The sequence below is a fragment of the Scyliorhinus canicula genome, chromosome 2 (genome assembly GCF_902713615.1).
Source record: "Scyliorhinus canicula chromosome 2, sScyCan1.1, whole genome shotgun sequence".
Lineage (NCBI taxonomy): Eukaryota > Metazoa > Chordata > Chondrichthyes > Carcharhiniformes > Scyliorhinidae > Scyliorhinus > Scyliorhinus canicula.
Window position 1 is genome coordinate 199,655,502 of NC_052147.1, and position 22,892 is coordinate 199,678,393.

Consider the following 22,892-nt stretch of genomic DNA (forward strand, 5'->3'; position numbering starts at 1 on the left):
CCTTCTATTCTTGACTCCTTTATTATTTCCTCCGTCAAATACCTCCATTAGCCGAGAAGCTTAATGCCCATTCAGCCTAAACCATGACTCCGTTTATATTCTAGTAAAATAAAACACAATACGCCAGTGCTGTTTTACTACTGATACGAGATACTATTCAATAAACACGTGTAGATAGCAGGGCTATATCTGGAATAATATGATGCTTCAAGAACTTTTCGATGTAATAGACTGACCTCAATGATTTGTTTACAATAAGCAGTGAATCGTTGAATGAGAGTCAACAATGCGCTCCAGTCCACAGCGCTTCCCCATATTATAAACAATATTCATATTCACGGCAAGGTCACCCCCACAGTGATTTTTCCTGTAAGCGATCAAAGCCAAATAAGCTGGCGGCAGTGTTTTTGCAAGTAGGCAGGCAAGAACCAGCGCTGCTCTATTTCCAGAACACAGATAGTTGCAGCCTTGAACGAGAGAATCCTCCGCGATTTTGAGGCCTGCACAGTACAAAACTGGTATTTATGTACAAATTGCGAGCTCAAAGTTAAACAGCCCTCAAAAGGTGAACGGCCTCGATGTTGGAATAGGCAATGCCGAGCTCAAACGTGTTTTAGTCAAGAAGAATTTGTTTTTCACTCAACGCAAGGCAATCCGTTGCTCAGTAGCCGTGACTTATGCCGCCATTTATTTGTAGTTCCATTCCCCGTCACATTGTATGGGATAGCTAAAGTGAAGCAACGTTAGTTATCGGAATGTTACATCGGGAGGCATTACTGCAGTCGTTTGTACTTAGGCGAATGTTCAGCAGATATACATGGCTATGTAGGAAATTTGTGACATTTACAAAGCCACTTTAACATTCCCGCCTGCATGTATTACTTATTTACGCACGAACAATTGATTATATCAATATGTTTATCAACACACAATGATAGGGGGTTATCGTATGAAGTATCGCTTATGTTCACACTGCACCAATCCCACGCCAAGTAAACAAAACAACATAATTGTACCAAGCGGGCCTCCATGATATACCATAAATGTTCGTTTCAATGTACTCAAATAAAATTATAAGTCTGTAAACCTGTATCATACGACCCCTAGTATGCCAAAAATACCCTCATAAAATATTACGACTGCACACACACGAGAATTAACAGCTATGAAATCTTTGAACTATAAAGTGTCCTGGTATGCAGCGGGGAAGATTGCAATATCAAACACAGTTATCATGAGGGTACACTCAACTCACGCAGAGCCTAGTTTTAGTAAAAGGAAGGTTATATTAATAGCAACTAGAAGGGGAACTGACTGATTAGTCTCCGAACGATACTTTAACGTTTAATAACGTAGTTATAAGCCGTTTATGGGAGAAATGTTACACACAATCCTCCTTAAATTAGTTCTAATGATGGAGATTAATTAAAATCTCGTAATGCATTTAAGCGCCAACATGGAATGTGATTTGCTGGAAGGATTTTATATCAGACAAGCTTAATGAATATTAGATTTAAACAGGAACATGAAGCAACAGTGTTGCATTTGCATCGATTTGCAATATAACACGAAGCAACATTTCCGCTGCACACACATCACCAACAACATGTATATTGTTAAAATGAGGCAAACTATTGGAAAATCAGATCAAATCCCCCCCCCCCAAATAAATTATGCGAACAATTTTAAATCACTGTAGTCACTTCAAACGTTTGGATAAAACGGTGTGTTTCTTTGTTCATCTTGCCGTGTTAACTATTGCCCCCATGCTTTGATAGAGGCTCACACTTCCCCCATTACACTTCCCACTAGTGTAAACCGGTATGCTCCTGTGGCCATCAAAACCACCAGCCACTTGTACCTTCACTTTCACCTTGAATTCTTCACCATGCTTAGAACTCAGAATTAAAGGAGTCACCGCGTAGCGTGTGTCGGTAGTTTCGCCGTTCTTGTTTAGTTTATCAGGCAAATGTAGAAAAGTTTGAAAGAAAGATTGAATATTCCACAAGCACCCGATTAAAGTGCACGTGGAGCTTTCGTCCGCCTAACTTTGTTTGCCATCAAACAAAACGTTGCCGATAACAAAACGTTTGCCCTAATTTCACACCGCCTGCAGATATTTGGAAAATATGTTTGGTCGCTGGACATTTCCAGTTGAATTGTATGAAAGCCGAATGATAATTCACAGGACCGCGCTTTCATTGTGCCCGACTACAAATTGCAAAGGACCAACAACGGAGTCCAACGTAATTAAATCACTTCACTCCTTGTCACATTAAACAAGCTATTGTGATATTTGTTATCAGTAAACGGGTATCAACAAGCAATTGCCTCTATCGGAATATTAGCCTTCCTATGTTTTAAATTATATGCGTTCGTGTATTTCAATTGCGTTTAATCTGAATAAAAATCAGACCACATTATCATCCTATAAACAAGTAGAGAGGAAATATGTTTCCTGCAAACAGGTTTTCGGCACTTAGAATTACAATAGTAATAAAGAGCAAAATAAAAGTTCCTCACACAACTCCACTGAATGTATGGGACTGAATGGAAAATAGTTGACAAGTATGACCCGGACAGCATTGCCACGAAAAATTAAGACTCGCTTGGGCGATTAGCTCATGTTCTGAAATCTTCAGGCCAGATCGGAAACTTAAAGCAAAACTACCCATTTAATGCACATACTATTAATGACAAAGAAGCGGATATTAGTTCTAGTTACTGCGATCGGCCGCCTTGACAATTTAAAACTATGTTGCAGCAAGAAATTAAAGAGTATCACTTTCCATATTAGAATATTTCAAATTGCTGTAACTCTCGGGAAAAGAGGTATGCAAATTCTGCATGTTTAGTATGTCCAGCGGGCGGTGTCTTTGATTCCACTCAAATGGTTCGCCGAATATTGCCATCAAATATTCCTTGTTTCCACACCGGGAGAAAATGGGGTAGTTATTGATTTTCCTCCTCGAAGTCAGCTCTCCAGCCTACAGCATCCTTTTTCACTTCTACAGAGGGTAGGTATTTAACAGACAAGAAGAGTGTGAGCGGCGTTGCTTTGTCCAAATAAAACAGAAACGAATACTGTAGTTAAACATAGCGTCATTATCGAGGTGAAATATATACCCGGAAATATTATTTGACGGTGCAGTACAATTGCCTTCACGATCTTGTTAAATGTGTCTGGATTGTGGAGGCGCCCCAAAAGGAAAGCAGTACTGAGAAAGGGCTGATTTAGATATTGTGCTGCCATGTAAGCCGACTGCATCGTCAGGATGTGAACAGAACTATTTAGGATTTTTCCATACAGCGCCTGTTTGATTTCGCAATTTCCACCCAGTTACATTGTTCAGCATAGTTTTTCTCAAATAGAGTGTGATGTATTCCCTCAGTTTCCTTTTCACATTCATAATGTTATTTGGTGGCTGTTACAGATAATACACCAGGTCTGATATGATCTTTGAGTTGGATGTCACAAAACCTTTGTAACCTCGGCGAATCTGACGAAAAGGCTAAGCGAATATACCGACTAACTGCTAATATAACGGCCATAGTAATGTCATTGGAAGGTGAATTTTGCTCATTCTTTACTCTTTGCGACGAAAAAGTAACGCCTTAATCTTTAAAGAGAGCAATAAACCAAATACACTTACATTTGCAATGAACTGACTTGTATTTAATTCCACACTTCGACATGATGTTCCAGATAAATGGCAGGAACAAAGATAACTTTATTGTTTGGAATACTTACATTATTTCGGTTTATTTTATATTCAACTCTGAAAGCCATTATCACAGCATTGCTGGCTGGGCTGCAGCTTGGTGCTACAGTGCGCCGCCGTGTGGCCATTTGCAGAGTTAACTATCCCGGCAATGAATATCACTAAACTAGTTTCGCTGTTTAGACACTTTTTTTAATGAACCTAATCAAATTATATATGTCATGGCTATTTAAGTAAGATACGCAAACAGTAAAATCATACTTAGATCAGTATTGTGTATTACAAGGATACAGAGAATGTCTAGGTTTGCATCGGAAATTCTATTGAATCGTAAATTACATTTTCACTCATTACCATGGAAACCGACATATTGGTGGGCGATTGGTATAGTGTTTGGACGTATGATGAACATTTTTGACTCGTTCAGCTTGCATGAGAATGACCTATGTGGAAAGATGTTGCTCCTATCAACTAAGCATAGAAGAACAAAGGAGCCTTATTAATGTGCAAAAATACTTGGGCGAGTATTACTCAATGTGACTTTTGGAGACGCACAAATACTCAGTTAAAATAGTCAGATCAAGGAAATACAATTTTCACATTGGACTGTTTGTGGCCTTTAGCATGTGCACTTTAGTAACACATTATTGTTGTTGAAGTTTTTGTATTCCTTAAGGAGGGAAGCTGCAAGAACAACCCAGCAACCACCAGGCGCCTACGTCTTCAAAAAGGTTACAGGTGATGACCTTGACATTATAGAAGTTCAAAGACAACATTATAAGAATTCTCTTTTCAAACTATACCTCGGCATGCGTACGAAGAGAGTTACTTTGTCAGTAGCCCTGGTCTTCATTAAGTTCAACAAATTTATTTGACGTAACTTACGTGAGATGCAGATTTAAAAAAAATCAAATGGCAGACTTAATCAATTGAATTATTCTTGCGTCCGTGTTCCCGTTTAAAATCTATTGACTTTGATTTCTTTCGATTCTGCTGCTTGGTATGTAGTGCGGGAGCATTTCATAGGGACTAGAAGGTGTAATACGTCGCCATCAAGCTGGCTAGAGCAGTGAACTTTACGACGTTGTCTAGACAGTTCAAGGTTTTGTAAACAGCAATGCTATGCCATGCGGCACGGAAACTTGGCAATTGGGTTTTCAAAAAAACTTTAACGTTTTGAGAAGTCGTATTTACTGTGTCACGGGAACATTGGGGTTGACTTCAAGTTATATATTGTTTACACATTTATGTACTTGCTTCTGTAAAAAAAATCGTTTAATTATAACTATACGTTGACATCGCCTTTTCTCTCACCGTGCAATATAAACAGATTTGTCAATTAATTTCCAGATGTAAATATGTTTAATCCAATTATTATTTTAAAATAAAAATAAATTGCAACTAACTGTCATGTTTATCGGCGAACCGCCAGGTCAACTTTCGACTTTTGCTTTTAAAACAGAAACATTTGTGGAGACGCATAATACATGAGCCAGGCAGTAATCTGTAATATAAACAAAAAAATGCTGGAAATGCTCAGCAGATGAGACACCATCTGTTATACTTCAGATTTCCAACATCCGCATTACTTTGCCTTTTGCGCAGTAAATTGCAATGTTTGCATTGTGTTTGGGAGATAAACAATATTTGTATCTTCCCAATCAATTGGTGACCCTAAATTTGGTTAACTTACTCAAATTGTTTATTCGTTTTAAAAAAAAATCTTTATTTATAAGATTTCTTAGAAGGTTTGTATTCATTTGAGACAAAAAAACACATTCTAACACATGCATTTATCATGAAATGTCAACTAGTTTGTAACCTTAAAACAGAATTAGCATTGCAACAGCTTTAAACACCTAGCTACGATATGCTATTGTTAATGAATGAAATACAAGAGAAAAAGTAAAGTAATAAATATGCATTTCTTCTTTTCTCAACTTGAACAAGAATGGTTAGTTTGGCTATGCAATGACTAAAACAGAAATAGAAAATGCTATATTATATGATTGACCTATTGCTGTGAACGAACGATTGCTCCATTCCAATCCTCAATTACCTCGGTTTATTGTTTAAAATGAGCACGCTGCTCCTTTATGCCATGAATCAATCCTCTTCCGTTGGAATTGAATAACACAAATACTGAGGTAAGAATGTTTCCTAATTATCATTACGGCCACGTTTCCTGCACAACCGTGTCACCTTAAATTCGATTCTACGTCGATCGTATTAAGGGGCAGTCTGTTTCCACAGAAGAAAAACAAAGCTATTCCCTCACACTTATAAGTCACTCCTTCTGCAAATAAATATTGACTAAGGCAACAGAGAGTTGGCCGGAGAGAATCCACCAGAGTTAAGTTGTATCATAGTCACAGTAAGGGATTGCCAGTAAAAAAGTGCAGGCGGTCTCTGCTAAGTTTCTTTTCCTTCATTCTTCGGTTCTGGAACCAAATTTTGACTTGTCGATCGGTGAGGTTTAGCATTCTCGACAACTGCAAACGTTTTTCTTTGTTTATGTAAACATTGAAGAAAAATTCTCGTTCAAGTTCCCGGATCTGATATTTGGTATAAGGACATCTTTTCTTTCTGCATCGCAGGTTAGCTGATGGAGGCACATTTGAAAATAAGGTTACAAAGTATCATATACCAACACACATGTTCTTAATTCCTTGTACTTAAATTCGACACCAAATTATGAAAAAAAACTTCCTGATTCGACTTGCCCAGTACACCCTGAGAGTACTATTTATTTATTGATAACTTTTTTAAATGAATATGCTTATTACGTTTTCTTTTATATTTTCATTGCATTCATATTGAAACCGACAATCGCCGGGGAAACTATCATAAGTAAAATGTCGTCTTGTTACTCTGAAAGAAAACGCATTTGCTTTGAACAGAAATAGTAAAAAAAAAACTCCGGTCGTATTGCAATGACGGCTTTGAAATCATTATAGAAAGTTAAAATCGACTATTCGTGATTTTGCATATTCAAAAAGCCCACCTGAACCGATTTCCCGTCGTAAACAACCTTTACAACTTTAAAGCAGATCTTATAGGGTATATAAAATCCTTCGTCTGCTTATAAAATCTCACATAAAATCTGTGAGACAAAATGTGTTGGCCCTGTATTCTAACCCCGGGTTACTACTGCACCTACTGGATAGGCTGTTTTTGTCGCCCACACTGTTACCGGAGGACTCCACGGTGCTCTTTTGCGTTGCACTCTCTTGCTCCTGGCCCGGAGAAACTTTCTCAGATGGGGTGATAGTCTGGCACGCCGACACGGACTTTTCGGTCAACTGTTCATAGTTAGAGGTGTCCGAAACCCCATAAGGCGTCTCAAAGAACTGGTCAAAGCCTTGCGGAAGTATTCCATTCCTGCCAACTGAAGTGTAGAAATTGCAAGCTGGATTTGAACTTCCACGCTGGCTGTATACAGAATCATTTTTAAACAGAATCCCCGTCCTGCCCGGCGGTTGTATATATTCTCTGTGCATTATTTCTTCTGCAGAGCAATAAGGAGCATAATTGCTCCTATAATGCCACTTGGTCGGACGTTCCAAACCGTAATCTCGGAACGCCACTTCACGGATAGGTTGAACCTGGGTTAAATTGGAGGAGTAAGGAAATGTCATTTGGCAAGAAGTGCTCTGCGGTAAAAATGTTGACACTGTGGAGAAATCTGGGGCTGAAACATAGTACGTGCAGTTAGGCAGATACATACTCGAGGCGCAGCTACCAACGTCTTCAAACTCTGTCATATTTTGCTTTCGGAGTTGCGAGGCCGAATTATCAGGATTGATGATGTTAAACATGCTCCATCTATTCTACCCTAAAAGCGTATGAACAGGGTCGGCGAAAAAAAAATTGGAAACGCAAGCTGACGTGCAATTCATCTTGATTGATTCTTAGGGTAAACGAGTCATGTGATCCAATGTAGAAATTACCATAGATCAGTTTTGGTCATTAAGATCCATCCTTTGGAACTCCAAGGCAATACAGGCAAAATTAGCCTATCGGTTTTCAGGCTCTGCTAGGTAGCTGCGTTCGCCTCCCTGTGCCAAGGATTTGTCCTGTGACTAAGGATAAAGCAAACACAGTAACAAATAATTTAATTTACAGTCTGTCACAGACATCTTTCTATATTTGGAAACTTCAAAAACATCAGCGCTGTTTCATTAACTGTTGAGGTCATGAGCATTATATTGAACCATATTCTGCCAACAAGGCAGATTGCACAACCTTATAGTTTAAAATGTAAAACTTTATTTTAATACGTGTATTAATACGAGTAAAAAAAGAGTCCCCCTCCATTTCGCAGTGGTGAACCGAATTACAAGATACTGCCTGAACACCATTTCAAGGTCGGATTGACACGTTATCAGAAGTTTCCTTATATATCTCAGAGTAAAGAAATTAGATAGAATATATCTAGTAAAGGACGATAGTGACATTATTCACTTTTATTCAGAAGCTGGTGGTTTCCAACATTTCGCTTAGATTTATAAGACCGGCCTCTGGCATATCCTATAGCCAAGAATATACACACGATAAAATCATTCCCTACTTCTGAGCTTCATTATGTTGCAGCCCATAACAATTTTCTCCATTAATTATCCAGATATCATTATTTACATCACGCAAATGAACCGTCCAATGATCGTGCGAGTTTAACATTATCTTCGACATAAATCGTAAGTATGCAAATTAGACAAGGGTTTGGAGTTTAGTGCCTCGAGAACTGCATCGCTACTCTTGTATTAACATCAGAATACGGCCGCACTACAATATTTCAATAATTACTAAAATACTGGGCTTGCTCGAGGCGTACAATTCCCATAGAAATTTCAAAAGCTCATATTTTTGATTTGCACAAATGATAAATTGCATGTGGAGATTCAGTGTGGCAAGTAAACATTGTGAGTTCAGAAGACTGAGAATTCAAACTAGCGCAGAGCCGAGTTATTCCGTCGCCTTCCCCATTGGCACAGCCTAATGTGTGTAGCCTAATTAAATAGGTCGATCTGCGGGGAGTGAGCTTCTTGTCTGAAAAGGACTCGAATCTGTAAATGTGAACCATCCTCGGCACCTTTAACTGAAGGGCAATCAAGCGAAAGGCAGTCCTAAGGGGCGGGGAGACGGAGCGGAGGCCGCTCCACAGAGAAAAAGAAAATCATATTTAATTATGGGGGGAATCTACTCATGTTTCAATTTGCTTTAATGCACTCATTAAATATCGCTTGTCATTATCTCTGGTTACATTTATCCCGCAAGACCAAGCAGGCGGCAGCACTCTGATCAATATTTGTTTACTTTGGTCAGATTGAAATGCACAAATGGTATTGTTCGTAACTACAAATTAGACAGAGATTCGGTACCATGAACTCGAATAATCTGATGATAACTCCCCAAGTCCCTCTTCTCTGAACGGAAACATAATAAAAACGTAAATGTTGTTGAGTTTAAAAGTAACACTTGTTCGGTTGTAGAGTAATTTCCCCAAATATGGATCAGAGTGAAAGATTTGAAATCCACCAATGTTTTGATTTTCGATCTGTTCGCTCCTTTCGCGCGCCAAGCTCGCATACTGGTTGCTAAAATGTGATACTCGGTTGTTGCCAGTAGAAAGTGTGTGGCCTGGTATTGTTTTAATTAAAGGGATCTAAAACAGTATTTGTTTATTTGTTATAAAATAATAATGATAACTCACCTCAAATTAAACCAAAATTTGGAACCTCCTCATGCAACACGGCCGAATGATCCAGTATGTCGCCCGTGCTCACGGATACAGCAGAATAAGCCACACTTAAATCTGGATAGCGTACCCAGCATTATCCAAACACAATCATTTCTTATAAGAAACATTTAGCTTATATATATACTGATCCATTTCAAATTTTCGTCTTCTTGAATGTAGTATATCATTTGTATAGTTAATTAAAAACAAATATCGTTGCGTGTTCTACCCATACATTACGGAACTCGCTTAAGCATGCGTTGGTTATAATATGACTCGTTTTTCTGTATAATAGTAAAGCTCAAATGCATTGGCAAAAGGGCTCGATGTTATTTCCAAGCATTACCCGTTATGAAGATACGTACTAATTCAATCACATAACATTAGTATATGTTTTAAAAGGCCCGCTTCAATGCTGTGGCAATGGCTGTATATGGGAAGGGAATTAAAAGTGCCCTTTGTTCTCATCTCGTGTTCAAATGACCAATTGGGCCTGTATTCAATATTAAATGCGGACAAATATCTAACAAGTTGTTTAACATCGATGGGGCGGGGGTGTGGGAGCAAAGGCGGTTCTGCTGTGCCAAGGAAAGAGTTTTATAGGATATAAGTTAGGATCATTATTCTCTTACATACATAGAGCAAAAGGCGACGGACGGGGAAAGTTTGGCTGCCGTATTTCTTTCCTACTCATTTCTTCAAATCAGCGACCTGTTCTTTCACGTTGCCCTTCACGTTGCGAAATATGAGCGTCTTCTTTGTTTTTTTGAACAACGCACGCATTAAGTATTTCGAATGTGAAAAAAACTCATTAGTCAAACAAAGTCCACGATCAGTTGGTATGTTAGACTTGTGCAATCCAAAAAGAGACACTAACTTGACCTTAACTTTGTTATGGCGCCCCCAGTATCTGGAGAACATGCACAGACTCTGTCTGGCAGCTCGACCCATAAAAGTGAGATGAAAAAGAGATTCCGAGCGGTTTCCACGTAATGTCGGACAAATTTCCAAAGCTCTGGGTTATACTACTGCAAACACGACAGCTTTGATGCAACAATACATTTTGGTCTTAGTAATTTATTTTCGTCACAATTATCGAACAAAATGAATGTAAAGAACATGCAGGCAGGATGTAGCACATTTATTTCCACAGGCGGTATACTATTTAAAGGGGGGGGGGGCGGTTCAGAAATTCAGCACCATACTCAGGTCTCTCCATCCCCCAAACACAGCAGCAGCAATTGGAAAAGGAGTGCCTAAGCCATTTTCATCCCATATGTAATTCAATTAGAAAGTCAACTTGCAATGCCGAAAAGCTGGGGTCTCTGTATATTTTAAATTAATGCTGGAAATAGAACTAGAAATGTCAACACGCTGATGACGGGAACATTTTCAACATCAGCGAATGCATAGCTTCATAGATTTAAAAACGAAACTTATATATTGATGAATGCGCATTAAAATGTTTAGGACCTTCTAGAGACCGGCTCGACATCCTTAATTTCCGATGAATTGGCGGCTGTATTTGTTTCGCGTTATTTTCTAATGTGGCGCTTGCGGGCGTCCTTCTGATGTCTCGTGGAATCTCCCTCAGAACTACCCTTCCATACTGCAGACCTACGTGGTGTTTTTATTAGATCATAGTGCTTCTAACAAGCTCACCAAAATCAATGGCTTCCAAGTCCACATTTACGCCAATTCTAACCAACTTTCGAACTAACGTAGCCGTTTTCATTGTATGTCTAAGTACATGCAATTTAATGCAAAAAGTTCAGAACACTGGTGCAATAGAATTTGATGAGAGCTGTCGTCACTTAAATACATATCTTACTTCTGGTGCAAATGGAACAGCCTTCATTTCAGAATAGCGTAGTTTAAGCGTTCTTTCACATAACACCTGCCTTTTTCAAATACACAATAGTCTCCACGGTAATAACGACTTTTCCGTCAATTTCCATCGACCAAGCATTGATGGAAAATGTAGTTCAGTGCAACGTCTGGGCTGCAGACATTTATTTCTCTGACCTGATACCAACAATCACAGGGACCAGGGGCATGGAAAGTCGCTTTCACGCTACCAAATTATTGAATGCCAACCTAGCATCAAAGTAATGTAATTAAAATAATTTAAAATGGATGTGCGCATTGTTTGCATCGTAAGTCGTATTTACATATCCCGCCTAAAAAAACATTCATTTTTGGTCTAATTCTCGATATACAGTTTATTTATTTTTTAAACTGGATATATTTAAGGCCTATTGCTAATGAACCCCACTTTCGGTACTTTCGGTAAAATGGCCAGAATGAAATCTCCATATACCATTAATCGGACCACATTTATTTGCGTTGATGTATTTCATTAAAGTTCCTTAAAGGGTCCATGAATCGCACGGTGCATGTTTAATTAATCGGAGTCCAGGCAAATGGCGGGGATAGAAGTAATGGCTGCTTCTGCCCACCCACGTCCTGATTTGCTGGAATGAGAAGCGCAGTGACTGCAACTCATTCATTCTCGTTTACATCTTCTGCTAATGCCCAGACTCAAGTGCAAAGGCTTTCTCGACTGAGCCTCATTTTAATAAACATGATTTCTTCACGTCAAAATAAAACTTCCCACTATTAAGTTAGTTAAAAATCCGCCACGCTTGAAACCGTCAAGAAAATTGAACGAAGCGGGCATTGCCATAAAAAAGAAAGTGCAATAATAATTATCATGAGATTGATAGCACTTGACTCCATTATCTATAAGAAGAAATATTATTTCCAAAGTTCTGACCTGGTCCAAGAAATATATGTCCCAATGACGAATGGAATCGTCGTCAACCCGTTTGAACCGAAGGAATAAAAGTCGCATTCTCGTTTCATGTGATATAAGGGACGTGGCGCCTGCATCCGGGTCAAATCATATTCAAATTACAGCACAGGATACATTATTTCATTTTATTTTATTTCCTAAAAGTTTGCCTTAATTTTTTTGTACGATAGTCACTTAATCTTTCTGACGATTAAGAATTGGAATTATTATAAATGAATACAACCTCTTACAGAGAGGGACACATAACTATTTTGGTTCGATGGAAATATGGGTGAGCTGTAACTAAAAAACAGCAACCCTCAAACTGGCGGGTTAACTGGCGTGTTACAGAATCAAAATCCAGCTGAATACAAATAAAAACGATGCCCACAGCATGTCTGTTTGTGCTATGCGGATTTTATTGATGCTCCGCTTTTGCTTTACGACTGGATTGTAATAACATAATTTGAAGCTAAATATTTGTCTCATTTAATCGGGATGAAACTTCCTTAAATGTCGCTGTTCATCCTGGGCCGAACAGCCCCAGATTTTGCACAGATTAACCTCAAGTGGATTGGTAAACTGTACGTTTATCGATCTCCCTATCGGAAATTGGTTGACGAAAAATGGTTAGCTTGCACAGTGAAACAAACAATATTGTTCCAACAATAATGCAATGGTTTGAAAGCGATGAGCTCCGAAACTCTGTAATATGTTTAAATAGCAATTCAAACATCTCCATCCTGTAACCCATGCATGAGGTGGATATTATGCGCTCTCAATTAATCGCTAATGTATAAATATTGAATCTTATTCTGAAATGAAGCGTCGACTTAATGTTAGTGGAGTGGAAATAACTGCAATAAATCATTTGTGGAAAAAATTGCGAGGCGTGTTTCTTTATTTTTATTTTGTTCAACGTGGGCCTTGAAGGGACCCAAGGAAAGTACAGTTCCATAACAATTTATCACCCGTGTGTTTATTATTTTTAATTTCTGGCATCGTCGTTTATTTATTTTGTTCTATGTATCAGATCCACGTGCAATTTCACCAGAGCAACTCTGAATTCTGAAGCCGAAATATTTGCAGCTTCCAAAACACCAAATATATCGGGCAGTCACAGAACGTCAATAATACGAGCACCTTCCTATTCGGCTCGTTTAAATCCACACAGACCACGATCACCTATTGTGGACACGCATTGTTTGCGAAAAACAAATGCCGTGGTCCGGATAGGTATGCATCTTTATCAGATTTCCACACACTTTTCAATTAATCAGTTATCCGGCACCAACTTCACATCACGTTTACAAAACATGAGTTGTACATAAAAATGAAACATTGCTTCGTCCTTCATTTTATTAGAACAGATTTTACATAAGGTAGAGTGCATGCATAATATTTATATATTTAAGATTTAAATTCGAATGTTCCATTCTAATTACCTGTTGTACTTACATTCTCAAAATGCAGAATATCTGCTTGTTACTCGAATGGACAGTCATGTGGCAATTTTTTTTTAAAATCAGGAAACAAAACCATTACAAATGTCTTTGAAACTAATAAATGATGATGAGAATACGCCGGCACGCTATTCACGGACAGCAAAGAACAGGCCACAACAAGTCAAATTTGTGCCTTGCGATTAATTTCCTGCTATAGCAAATGTTCACGAGGTATCCGTAGTTTGCATCTCAGTCCCTGTATGTTGCTGATGTTTAAGCCAGCACGCCATGGACTAGTGGCAGTGGCAATGTAATGTTAGATTGCTGTTTTATATGACAGCCACATCAAAGGAGCACCTATCCATTAAGACAATGGATATTCTTGATCTACATGCTTTCTGCAAGCGAGCTTAATTACCATAAAAAAGTTCAATTCACGACCTTGAGACTCACATTTGAACTTTACTTTGGCCTAAAAGAGTGAGAGTGTTTGTTCGCGCATTACAAGCCTTTTCTTTTTCATGCGCCGGTTTTGAAACCAGATTTTAACTTGTTGGTCGCTCAGGTTCAGTCTGTCGGACAACTCTTTCCTCTTCTGGCGATTGATAAACTCGTTGGCAAGAAATTCATTTTCAAGTTCAGCTATTTGCTGCTTTGTGTATGGCTTGCGCTTCCTCCTTGACCTCACTTGGGTTGGACACCAGGGCAAACCTGCAGATGGAAATTAAGAAAACAAAAGGCTGAAGCAATGGAAACATTTCAACACCCTCCCCATTTCACAATAATGTAACTTTGTCAGTCTATTTTGTTACTTCAGGCGCTAACATTTTTTAACTTTGCTGGATTCGCTCTTATTGTTAGAAGCGATATTGAAACATCGACCAAAAAATATCATATTATCCACTTTGTGGTACTTAGTCTTTATAAATTAGAAGAAAAAGCATCATTGGGGAATGATTATTTTGCCCGAGAAGCCGGTCAAATGACACAAATAAATTATTCAAATTCGCCATCCAACCATCTTATTATTCTCGAGACGTTGCAGCAGAATCGCGCCAATTCTACATTTTAACAAAAGAATGGCCCTGGGAAATTGCCTTCATAATAAAATAGCGACACATACAGTAAAGTTACCATTTCCTCATCATGTCAATGTTAGTTAAAACTCAACCTGCAACATTTGACCTTCTGATTTTAGTTTGAATTTGAATTAAATTTCGAATCATTTGACCTATCATTCATGGGCTGCTGACATGCTTCCAGTTTGTGTTTATTATCACGTCCGAATCATTTTTGTAATTAGTAGAATTAAATCCCCGCTTGTTCTAAATACAGTAAGCGCAAGGTTTTCAGGCTCGCTGTTTGGTGGTCAAATCCGTGAAATTCACGTCAGAGTGACAGGTAGCACTTTTTGCAAAGTCGGGATAATGTAGTTTTCAGAAGATGATCGCTTTATATTTGCACGGATACTATACCATCGGAGGATCTGTTGCATACTGGCGTTACTGGTGACTGTAATGACACACTGAGGCTCACACTTTGCTTGATGCTATCGTTTACAGTGGGAGAGTTGGAATTCAATTCAAAGCCTTGGTTATGTAATGGCGAACCGTGCAGAGATGTTTCCACGTTTGGGTATTCGTACTTGGCAGGATTGATGTTGACTGAAGAGGGGATGCTGGTATCACTTGGGTAAGACTGATTGTGTCTGCATCTCTCCTCCGCTTTCCGGCTGCTGTCCTGGAAGTAATATTTGTGAGGCTCTTCGCCGGCAGCCGCCTTGTCTGATCCATGCTTATTGATGCTGATGGAGACTGAGTTGCTGAGGTAGGATTGAGAGTAGCCGCCAAAGGCGCGGCTCTGCGGCGGCGATGCGCATGGACTCGAAGTCCACGGGAGCGAGCACACCTCCCTGCGGGTGTAGGAGAGTGCCGGCGACAGAGTTGCCAGTTGAGTCCCATTCGGACGCAGGTTGGCGAAATAGAATGGCTCCGGATTGGTAAAATTTAACAGGGAGCCGACATAGCCTGAATTGAGCAGATTATGCTCGCACATTTCCGAGGACCGCGATCAGACCCTCTCTGTCCCCTATTTAGCTTCCAGACGGAGATAAACGAAAGCCGCTCGCTGATTCGCTCCTTGCTGGTCACAAGACAAGCGGAAACAGTTTTTTTTGCTGGAACCGCCTCCGTCCCACCACGACTCCCATCTGAAATGTCCAAGTACACGTCCATGTGCACCTTCATCCCACTCAATGGCTGTTAGTCCGACCCAAATCGCTGGAGTCAATATGGAGCATGCAAAAATAGAGCAGGAAAACAAATCTTCCACTTTAAATAAATTGGACAGTTTCGACACATCTCCAAGCATTTCGCATGACCTAAACTGATTAAATGCTATATTAATCCCATGACTTTTAAAAAATAATAAAGCTTTAAATATCCGAAATGTTCAAGTGATCTCCTGATTCTATCACATCAATTTCAATAATTCCTGAAAACTTAATAGCCACAATTGGTAGGATGATTAATTCGATAATGCATAATTGGAACTCGTGATGATTCATAACATCCATCCGCGTGGAATAAAAATCTAACATGTTTCTTTAAAATACTATAGTCCGTTTATATTTTAGCCTATTTAATATTTATCGGCGGATATCTCAGTAGGATAAGATCTGTCGCTTTGCGAAGGACCCCTATGTTTAAATTAGCCACGCTTTTTATTATGTTATTTTGATTCTTTGTGTTAATAAAAAAAAAACGACGAATAGGACGGTAGGCAGTGACAATGTTTTAAAGCTAAACACACGAACGTTAATGCAGATTATCTACCGGATTGAGAAAATGATTCTGCGCGACCTAGTTAAGGAACGCTATAACATTGAAATAATAAACTACTGCACCAAATATAGCGCGATAAGACTCATTCGACTTTTCGTAAATATGGATGCATTCATACAGCTGAACAAAGCCCTACATCAGCATAGCGTCTAATGTGATATGAACAATAGTCGTATTCAGATTCTTGCCGTTGAATACAATGATCTACGACATTATTGTTTTTTTTTTAAATCAGCAAGTTGATTATATTAATGCTTGCTCGCATTATTAGGCGGGAAGGAAAATGCCCCGATTCTTAATGGGTCCACATTCGAGTTGAATAATGTTGCACAGTTCTATTGTGCTTAACGTGTGCCGCTGCAAGTGGAAGTGTTGAGATTATATTCTGTTCTGAGTCTGTCTTCACAATACTCGCATTTCGACAATATCCAGTAAATTGGCGGTGGCTACTTTAACATAAGACCGCAACATTTTACCTTTCCTAAGATTGGCTCCTTGCTGGTCACAAGACAGATGGTCGTGGCAGAACCACGAAGCCTCGTTTTATGCTTGGGAAATGAAAATGTTGAACTAAGGTTTTGGAGTAAATACCAACATTTGCAACGCGAGTGCCGAAGCCAAAAGAAACGCGCCCCGCTTTTGCATCTTTCGAATTTCTCCAAATTTATTTTAGGCCGAATTTGCGCAATGTCTCAAATTTGACAATAATGAAAACATTAAGGGAGCTGCTGGTGAATTAACATTTAACATTAACAATGATATCAAAATGTATCGACAGCAAATCAAATTGAATAAAGTATTAAACACAATGCGCCTACCTTCCTGAACTATGCAATTAATTCTGAGGCAAAATATGACTTTAGATAATTAAATCTCACGCCAGTTCCTAATTTTATTTCTAACATTGTGTCAACTACAGAAATGTGATATTTTAAATATTTTTATTTGTAGAATTGATAATTATTGGTCTATAAGTTAAGAATTTACTTTCCACTCTAATGTATATATACATATATATATTTACAATTTGACACGAATTGACCCTTTCAGTTAAAATCATGTGCAGTAAAATCAAAGCAGATACCGCCAGCACATCCTTACCGGAAAGATAAACGACTGATCGCACTCTGTCCCTTTTATGATCTCACGATGCCCTAAAAATGCCGAACCAGTTTCTATTGTAAGAGTTCCAAATCCAAGCGTAATTGTGGACAAAGGCGCTTAACCGAAGGCGGGTCTCCACCTAACACTTTATGCAACAAAAAGACTCGAAATAACTCCCAAAAAATGAAACTCCTCAGTTCAAGGTCAATGTCGAATGGGATCAAATCGCCATTTTTTTTCAGAAATGTTAACTTCGTTTTAGTGCAAATGTGCTTTCGAATGAAAAGTCACCTCAGGTAAAAAACGAGTACCGTATCAGGATAAACTGAGGTTTTCATTAGAACCATTATAACAAAGGTCGCAAATTGGGTTGAAAATCCACACTTTCCAGCTCCCAGGACAAACGCTGCTTTATTGTTCCTGATTTTTTCCCCTCACTCATTTCACATATTTCAACGCAGTTTGTGAAATTTTATCATAATCTACTGAATAAAACTACAATCCAAAACATTCTGTGTTATACATGTCACAGAAACCAGTAGCAAGACTAATTCACCTAGATTCTTTTGTTTACGATATTACATCAATGCCGGGTTGTGCTTGGTTATCCGGGATGTGAATACAAAACAGGCTAACATGTAGAAACTACAACTTGTTGAACTTGTTGCATAAATTCGGGAAAATACACTGAATGTAATTGATGCAAAAATGTTAACCCCCAGATAATTAACAAATTGAACACCGGCGTTTGCAAACTTTACGTCGCTTTAGTTGAACTACTTACTTTTCGCGCGCTTTTCTTGAAAAACACGCAAGGCTGCTGCCTAACTCGCTATTGCAGCCTTTCAAATAAGATCTTGAAAGAAAAAAAATATCGGCCTAATTAGTACTTTTGACACTGGTTTGCAGCGTAAAGTACGAACGACCATCTTGTGGCCCGCGTTTCAGTTGTACTGTTATGTTGCATCATGTTTTATGGCGGGTTGTCCAGTAGATGGCGAACTGGCTCTGCGATCAGGGTAGTCCTTATTATTCATGATGCTAAATAAAGTCAAGGTCAAAGACCATAACGATAGTCAAGGTCAATGGTAAATAGAAATTTGACGTCAGATCGCTGAACATCCTTCAAAAAACGTACCTTGAAATCACGGAGCTCTGACAAACTTAATGAAAAACAAAATCAGGCAATCGGCATGCACGTGCTAAATATGACAGAATACGAAGTTTTAATTAACTTACTGAACACAAGATGCTTTTCCCTTTTCTTCTGAGGTTGACGAAGATAACTTATCCCAATGAATATGGTTGGAAAGTGTTAGCAGATGGTAAATATAGATGGCAGGGCAGGAGCATTATCACCTACTAAGGTCATGCCCATATAAATGCCGGCAATCGCACTTAGCTTAATTCTAAACTTCATCACTCAATATTTCTATTTTAAACAGGGGACTGATGGCTCTCCTCACTTGCTAACCCTCTACACCTTCAAAAGGCTCCATTCACTCTGTTATGAACATGCTATTCACATCACCATGTTGTGTTTTAATTACACAGCGTCGCCGACAGGGATGATACAATTGGTGTTTAAACATCTGTGCCGAGATTGCAAGGTTGCTCACCAAATTATTCATTTAAGTTGAAGATTCCTAAACGTTCGATTGTTTACGCGTTTAATTGCATTAATAATCTAACAAGATGTCGGAGGCACATATTTCGTCGTGCTTCTCTTCAAAGTTGTTCACTCGGATAACTAAATTTAACATTGTGCCAAGCAGTTTATTTACCTCCCAGTAATTTTGCGTGGCAATACTGACAAATGATTGGAATTGTTATGCGAAATGAGCACAGCCCCCATCTTGAATTGACCGCTACATCGACAAATGGGATAATGGCGAGCAACCTGGCACTTTTTAACGCCAGATTCCAGTGGCTAAGACCATCTTTAAAATTGAACTCACTACAGGAACCATTCTCTGCGTTCAATTTGGCCAACCCACGGGTTATTTCAAAGCACAGCAGCCTGCAAAGAGCACATGTTTCAAACAGTTTGATTTTATATTTGCAAGATGCGCAGCAAGTGAATAGTGGAAGCATTGCGAACATAAGGTATCGTTCAATTTTTTTGAAATGATGTATTTTGACACTCATCATTTCCAGCTCCTTATAGCTTGTTAATACAATCATTCCTACTAATGCTTACGTCGTTCCGACGTTTTTATCCTCCGTCCCCAATACCGCAGCACAAAATGTGACTTATGTCCATGTATAAATTAGAAACCATTGGTATAAATATTGCTGAGCTTAATACAAAGTATGGCGACGTGACAAAATCCAAAAATCTGGATTCATTTACAGAACAGATAAAACTTGAAGACAGTCAAAGTGTGATTTGTTTTAATATTGTACACGGCATAAATCAAAGAAAACCATGCGAGTCCATAGTTAACTCATCCTGGGAAAGAAAATGATGGACAAAATGAGAAAATGCTTGCGTTAAAAATGTACATAAACATAGAAATAATGCCGAACGTATCCACTATGTTACTCGTATAGTTATCATGATTACAATAATGAAGTAATTTAAGTATACAGCGCAACAAGTTACTAATTAGAAAACAGCTGTAAAAGTTTCAATTAAAGGCACCGCATTCAAAACGACCAAGGGGCTTTCAAATATATTAGCGTTTCTTTTGAAAATAACAGCTTTAAATGAACAAAAGATTCAAAATGCAGAAACATAGATTTTCATATTTTAACTCATAACTTTTAAGGACATTTTAGATTTGACGAGCATTTCACTTGAGACTGAATTTAAGTGTAATGTTTACATTTACTGAGGACAACATAGAACATTCAGTGAGTAAAAGGAAAGTCCTTTCAGTATCTAGGCTAAATAATTTATTATGAAAATGATTGTAAATTCGCTGCCGATTAATAGGATAATATATCTTATGAAATTGTACAGCAGTCAATCTGTAACTATCCCACTTATATTTAATTTCTAACTGGCACTGATTTAAAATGGTATTTTAGCAATATATTTTCGATCATTTGCAACAGAATGGATTTTGTTGCTAGTGTATATGATTAGCGTTTGAACCCACTCGCAGTGCAGCCATTGCACCTTTTGCAAAGCACTGCTGAAAACTTAAATGTTAAATAAAAATCGCTTTGCATTAAGAAAGCTATAAATACATTCCATTTAATGTCAACTTTTGTGTTTAAATATGTTATCAGTTGTAGTCGCCATTTTATCTGCAGATTGCAAACCCTCCAGTAGCTCAGCTGAACACTCGACAAATGTACTTAAAACTGAACGAAGCATTAGTTTGCAGCAGTGTTTGCAATGTCACTCGTGAAAATAATCCAGCACGGTAACACAATACAAGTATGTGAACGTCAAGCTGATCAACCCTTTCAAGAGTGCCTTATTTCTTTGAAGGTGGTAAATGAAGTCAGATCAAGTTTTTTTTAAAGCAAAGTTTCGCACAAACGTTTTGTGGAAATTGTCAGTTTAACATGTTATCTTTGTAAATCCGAAGATGCATCTTCAATGTCTCCCACGTTCATTTAGTTCCCTTTACTAAAAGGACAACCATCACATGTAATTTACAATGAGCGAATACTGGTTACTGATCACTGCCGGATCAAGGTATATTTTCTTTGACTTTGGAAACCACTTTCTTCTCCTTAACTCTTCTGTTCTGAAACCAGATGGTAACTTGTCTCTCGGACAGGTTGGTGGTTGTTGATATCCTTCGCCTTTTCTCCTTGGTTATGAATTTGTTTGTGGCGTATTCTCGCTCGAGTTCTTTAAGCTGGGTTTTCGTGTAAGGAACTCTTTTTTTCCTCCCTCGCCTGTAAATGTTTATATCAGTCTGATTGTGCATCACATCTCCTGAGGGGGAACATGCAAGTTAGAAGAACATTTAACTTCAAGCAGTAGCACTTCAAGGAATGTTAAAAATATAAAAATAAACCGAATATTGTCATCCCACTCTTTCGGCTATTGAAACGTACTTTTAGCAACTCATTTGAGACATTTAGTCATATGGCCAATCCCACTTCCCAGCGCGTTAATTCACATATTATGGTTCTTCTGTGTTCCAGGTACTATTCGTTTGAAATATATTATTTTTTAAAACCTAGCGAATTCCAGACAATATTAAACAAACCAAATGGAGGTATTTTATTTCCTTTGCATTTAAAATAATTGTAACTTGTTTTCAGTGAAAATTATTTCATAATACCTGAAAGAGGAGATTTCCAAAAATGTGGAGTCTGTGTCTGATCTTTAGGACAATACACTTGACCGTTCCAGCCATTAGCAAATGACCAAGGCTGATAGCCCTCCATGGAAATTAAGGCTTCATGCCTTGGTTCTCCGTGCCCGCTTATTGTAGGGACTACTGGAACGTCCAAATAACCAGAGACCCGCTGGTATGGATTGGGATAGCTCTGATAAAATGCAAATTCTTTTGCCCTGGATGACACCTCGTCAGTGGGGACAGGGGTATTAGTCAAACCCGAAACGTCCATGTATTTGTCCACTGGATAACCGGCTAGGGATGCATGCGCACCAGATTTCAGTCCAGTTTGCTGGATGCCAACATTACGACAACTGTAATAGCTGCTTCCAAAATGATAGCCGTAACTGATCGCTGGGTTTGAAGGGCTTGTCGGAGCTGGGCATGGGCTGCATTGCTTAGCAGATTCAGAAATGACAGAATGCGTTCGATCTCCGACGGAGTAAGCGGGAGCGGAAGATAATGAGTTGTGATGAGCTCCAAATGCAGAGGGAGACAGAAAATTCCTGCATTGATTTGAAGGGACGTTCCCGCCCAGTCCTTCCATCTCCGAGTTAGCTGTGTTGTTTCTGCTGTGTAGGTACCTGATTGTATCAGTCCTCCAAGGGGCTGAAAGAAAAGAAGCTGTCATATCACGAGCCACTGCAAACTAAGTACTGCTTTATAAAAGCAGCCTCGGGAGTGAGAAGAGGTGCTTATTTTCACTGATTAGAGTGTGCACTGGCCGACTGAAACCTGATAGGTCGATTCTGGCCACGTGATGCGCAGCAACTGGCGCTGGCTTCACAGTCATTGCAACCCCTTCCCGATGTTTAAAACGATTTAATTTTTCCTGAATTAATTCATTGTGATTGACTACAGGAGCTGCTGTGCATTGGAAATAGAAAACATGAAGATGTTTTCCAAAGCAGTGCTCTTATGATTTACTTAACTGAGA

General features: G+C 38.8%; 3 protein-coding genes across 4 annotated transcripts; all 3 read right to left on the reverse strand.

The window, feature by feature from the left end:
• Window positions 1-5,435: 5,435 nt before the first annotated feature.
• On the reverse strand, window positions 5,436-7,540 carry hoxd11a (homeobox D11a). The gene is made up of 2 exons (XM_038790391.1): window positions 6,883-7,540; window positions 5,436-6,324 (listed from the first exon to the last, which is right to left on the reverse strand). Exons 1-2 carry the CDS (start codon window positions 7,538-7,540, stop codon window positions 6,092-6,094), a joined length of 891 nt encoding a protein of 296 aa, XP_038646319.1. The 3' UTR covers window positions 5,436-6,091.
• Window positions 7,541-13,601: 6,061 nt separating this feature from the next.
• hoxd12a (homeobox D12a) lies at window positions 13,602-15,788 on the reverse strand. Of its 2 annotated transcripts, none has more exons than XM_038790392.1 (2): window positions 15,177-15,788; window positions 13,602-14,412 (listed from the first exon to the last, which is right to left on the reverse strand). In XM_038790392.1, exons 1-2 carry the CDS (start codon window positions 15,754-15,756, stop codon window positions 14,174-14,176), a joined length of 819 nt encoding a protein of 272 aa, XP_038646320.1. In that variant the 5' UTR covers window positions 15,757-15,788; the 3' UTR covers window positions 13,602-14,173. The 2 variants fall into 2 exon arrangements, with proteins under 2 accessions (XP_038646320.1, XP_038646323.1); XM_038790395.1 differs by having other exon boundaries at window positions 15,312-15,783.
• Window positions 15,789-21,290: 5,502 nt separating this feature from the next.
• Window positions 21,291-22,586, reverse strand: LOC119962440 (homeobox protein Hox-D13). Its single transcript, XM_038790396.1, has 2 exons — window positions 21,899-22,586; window positions 21,291-21,546 (listed from the first exon to the last, which is right to left on the reverse strand). The coding sequence occupies exons 1-2, from the start codon at window positions 22,584-22,586 to the stop codon at window positions 21,296-21,298; spliced, it is 939 nt and encodes a 312-aa protein (XP_038646324.1). The 3' UTR covers window positions 21,291-21,295.
• Between the last annotated feature and the right edge of the window lie 306 nt (window positions 22,587-22,892).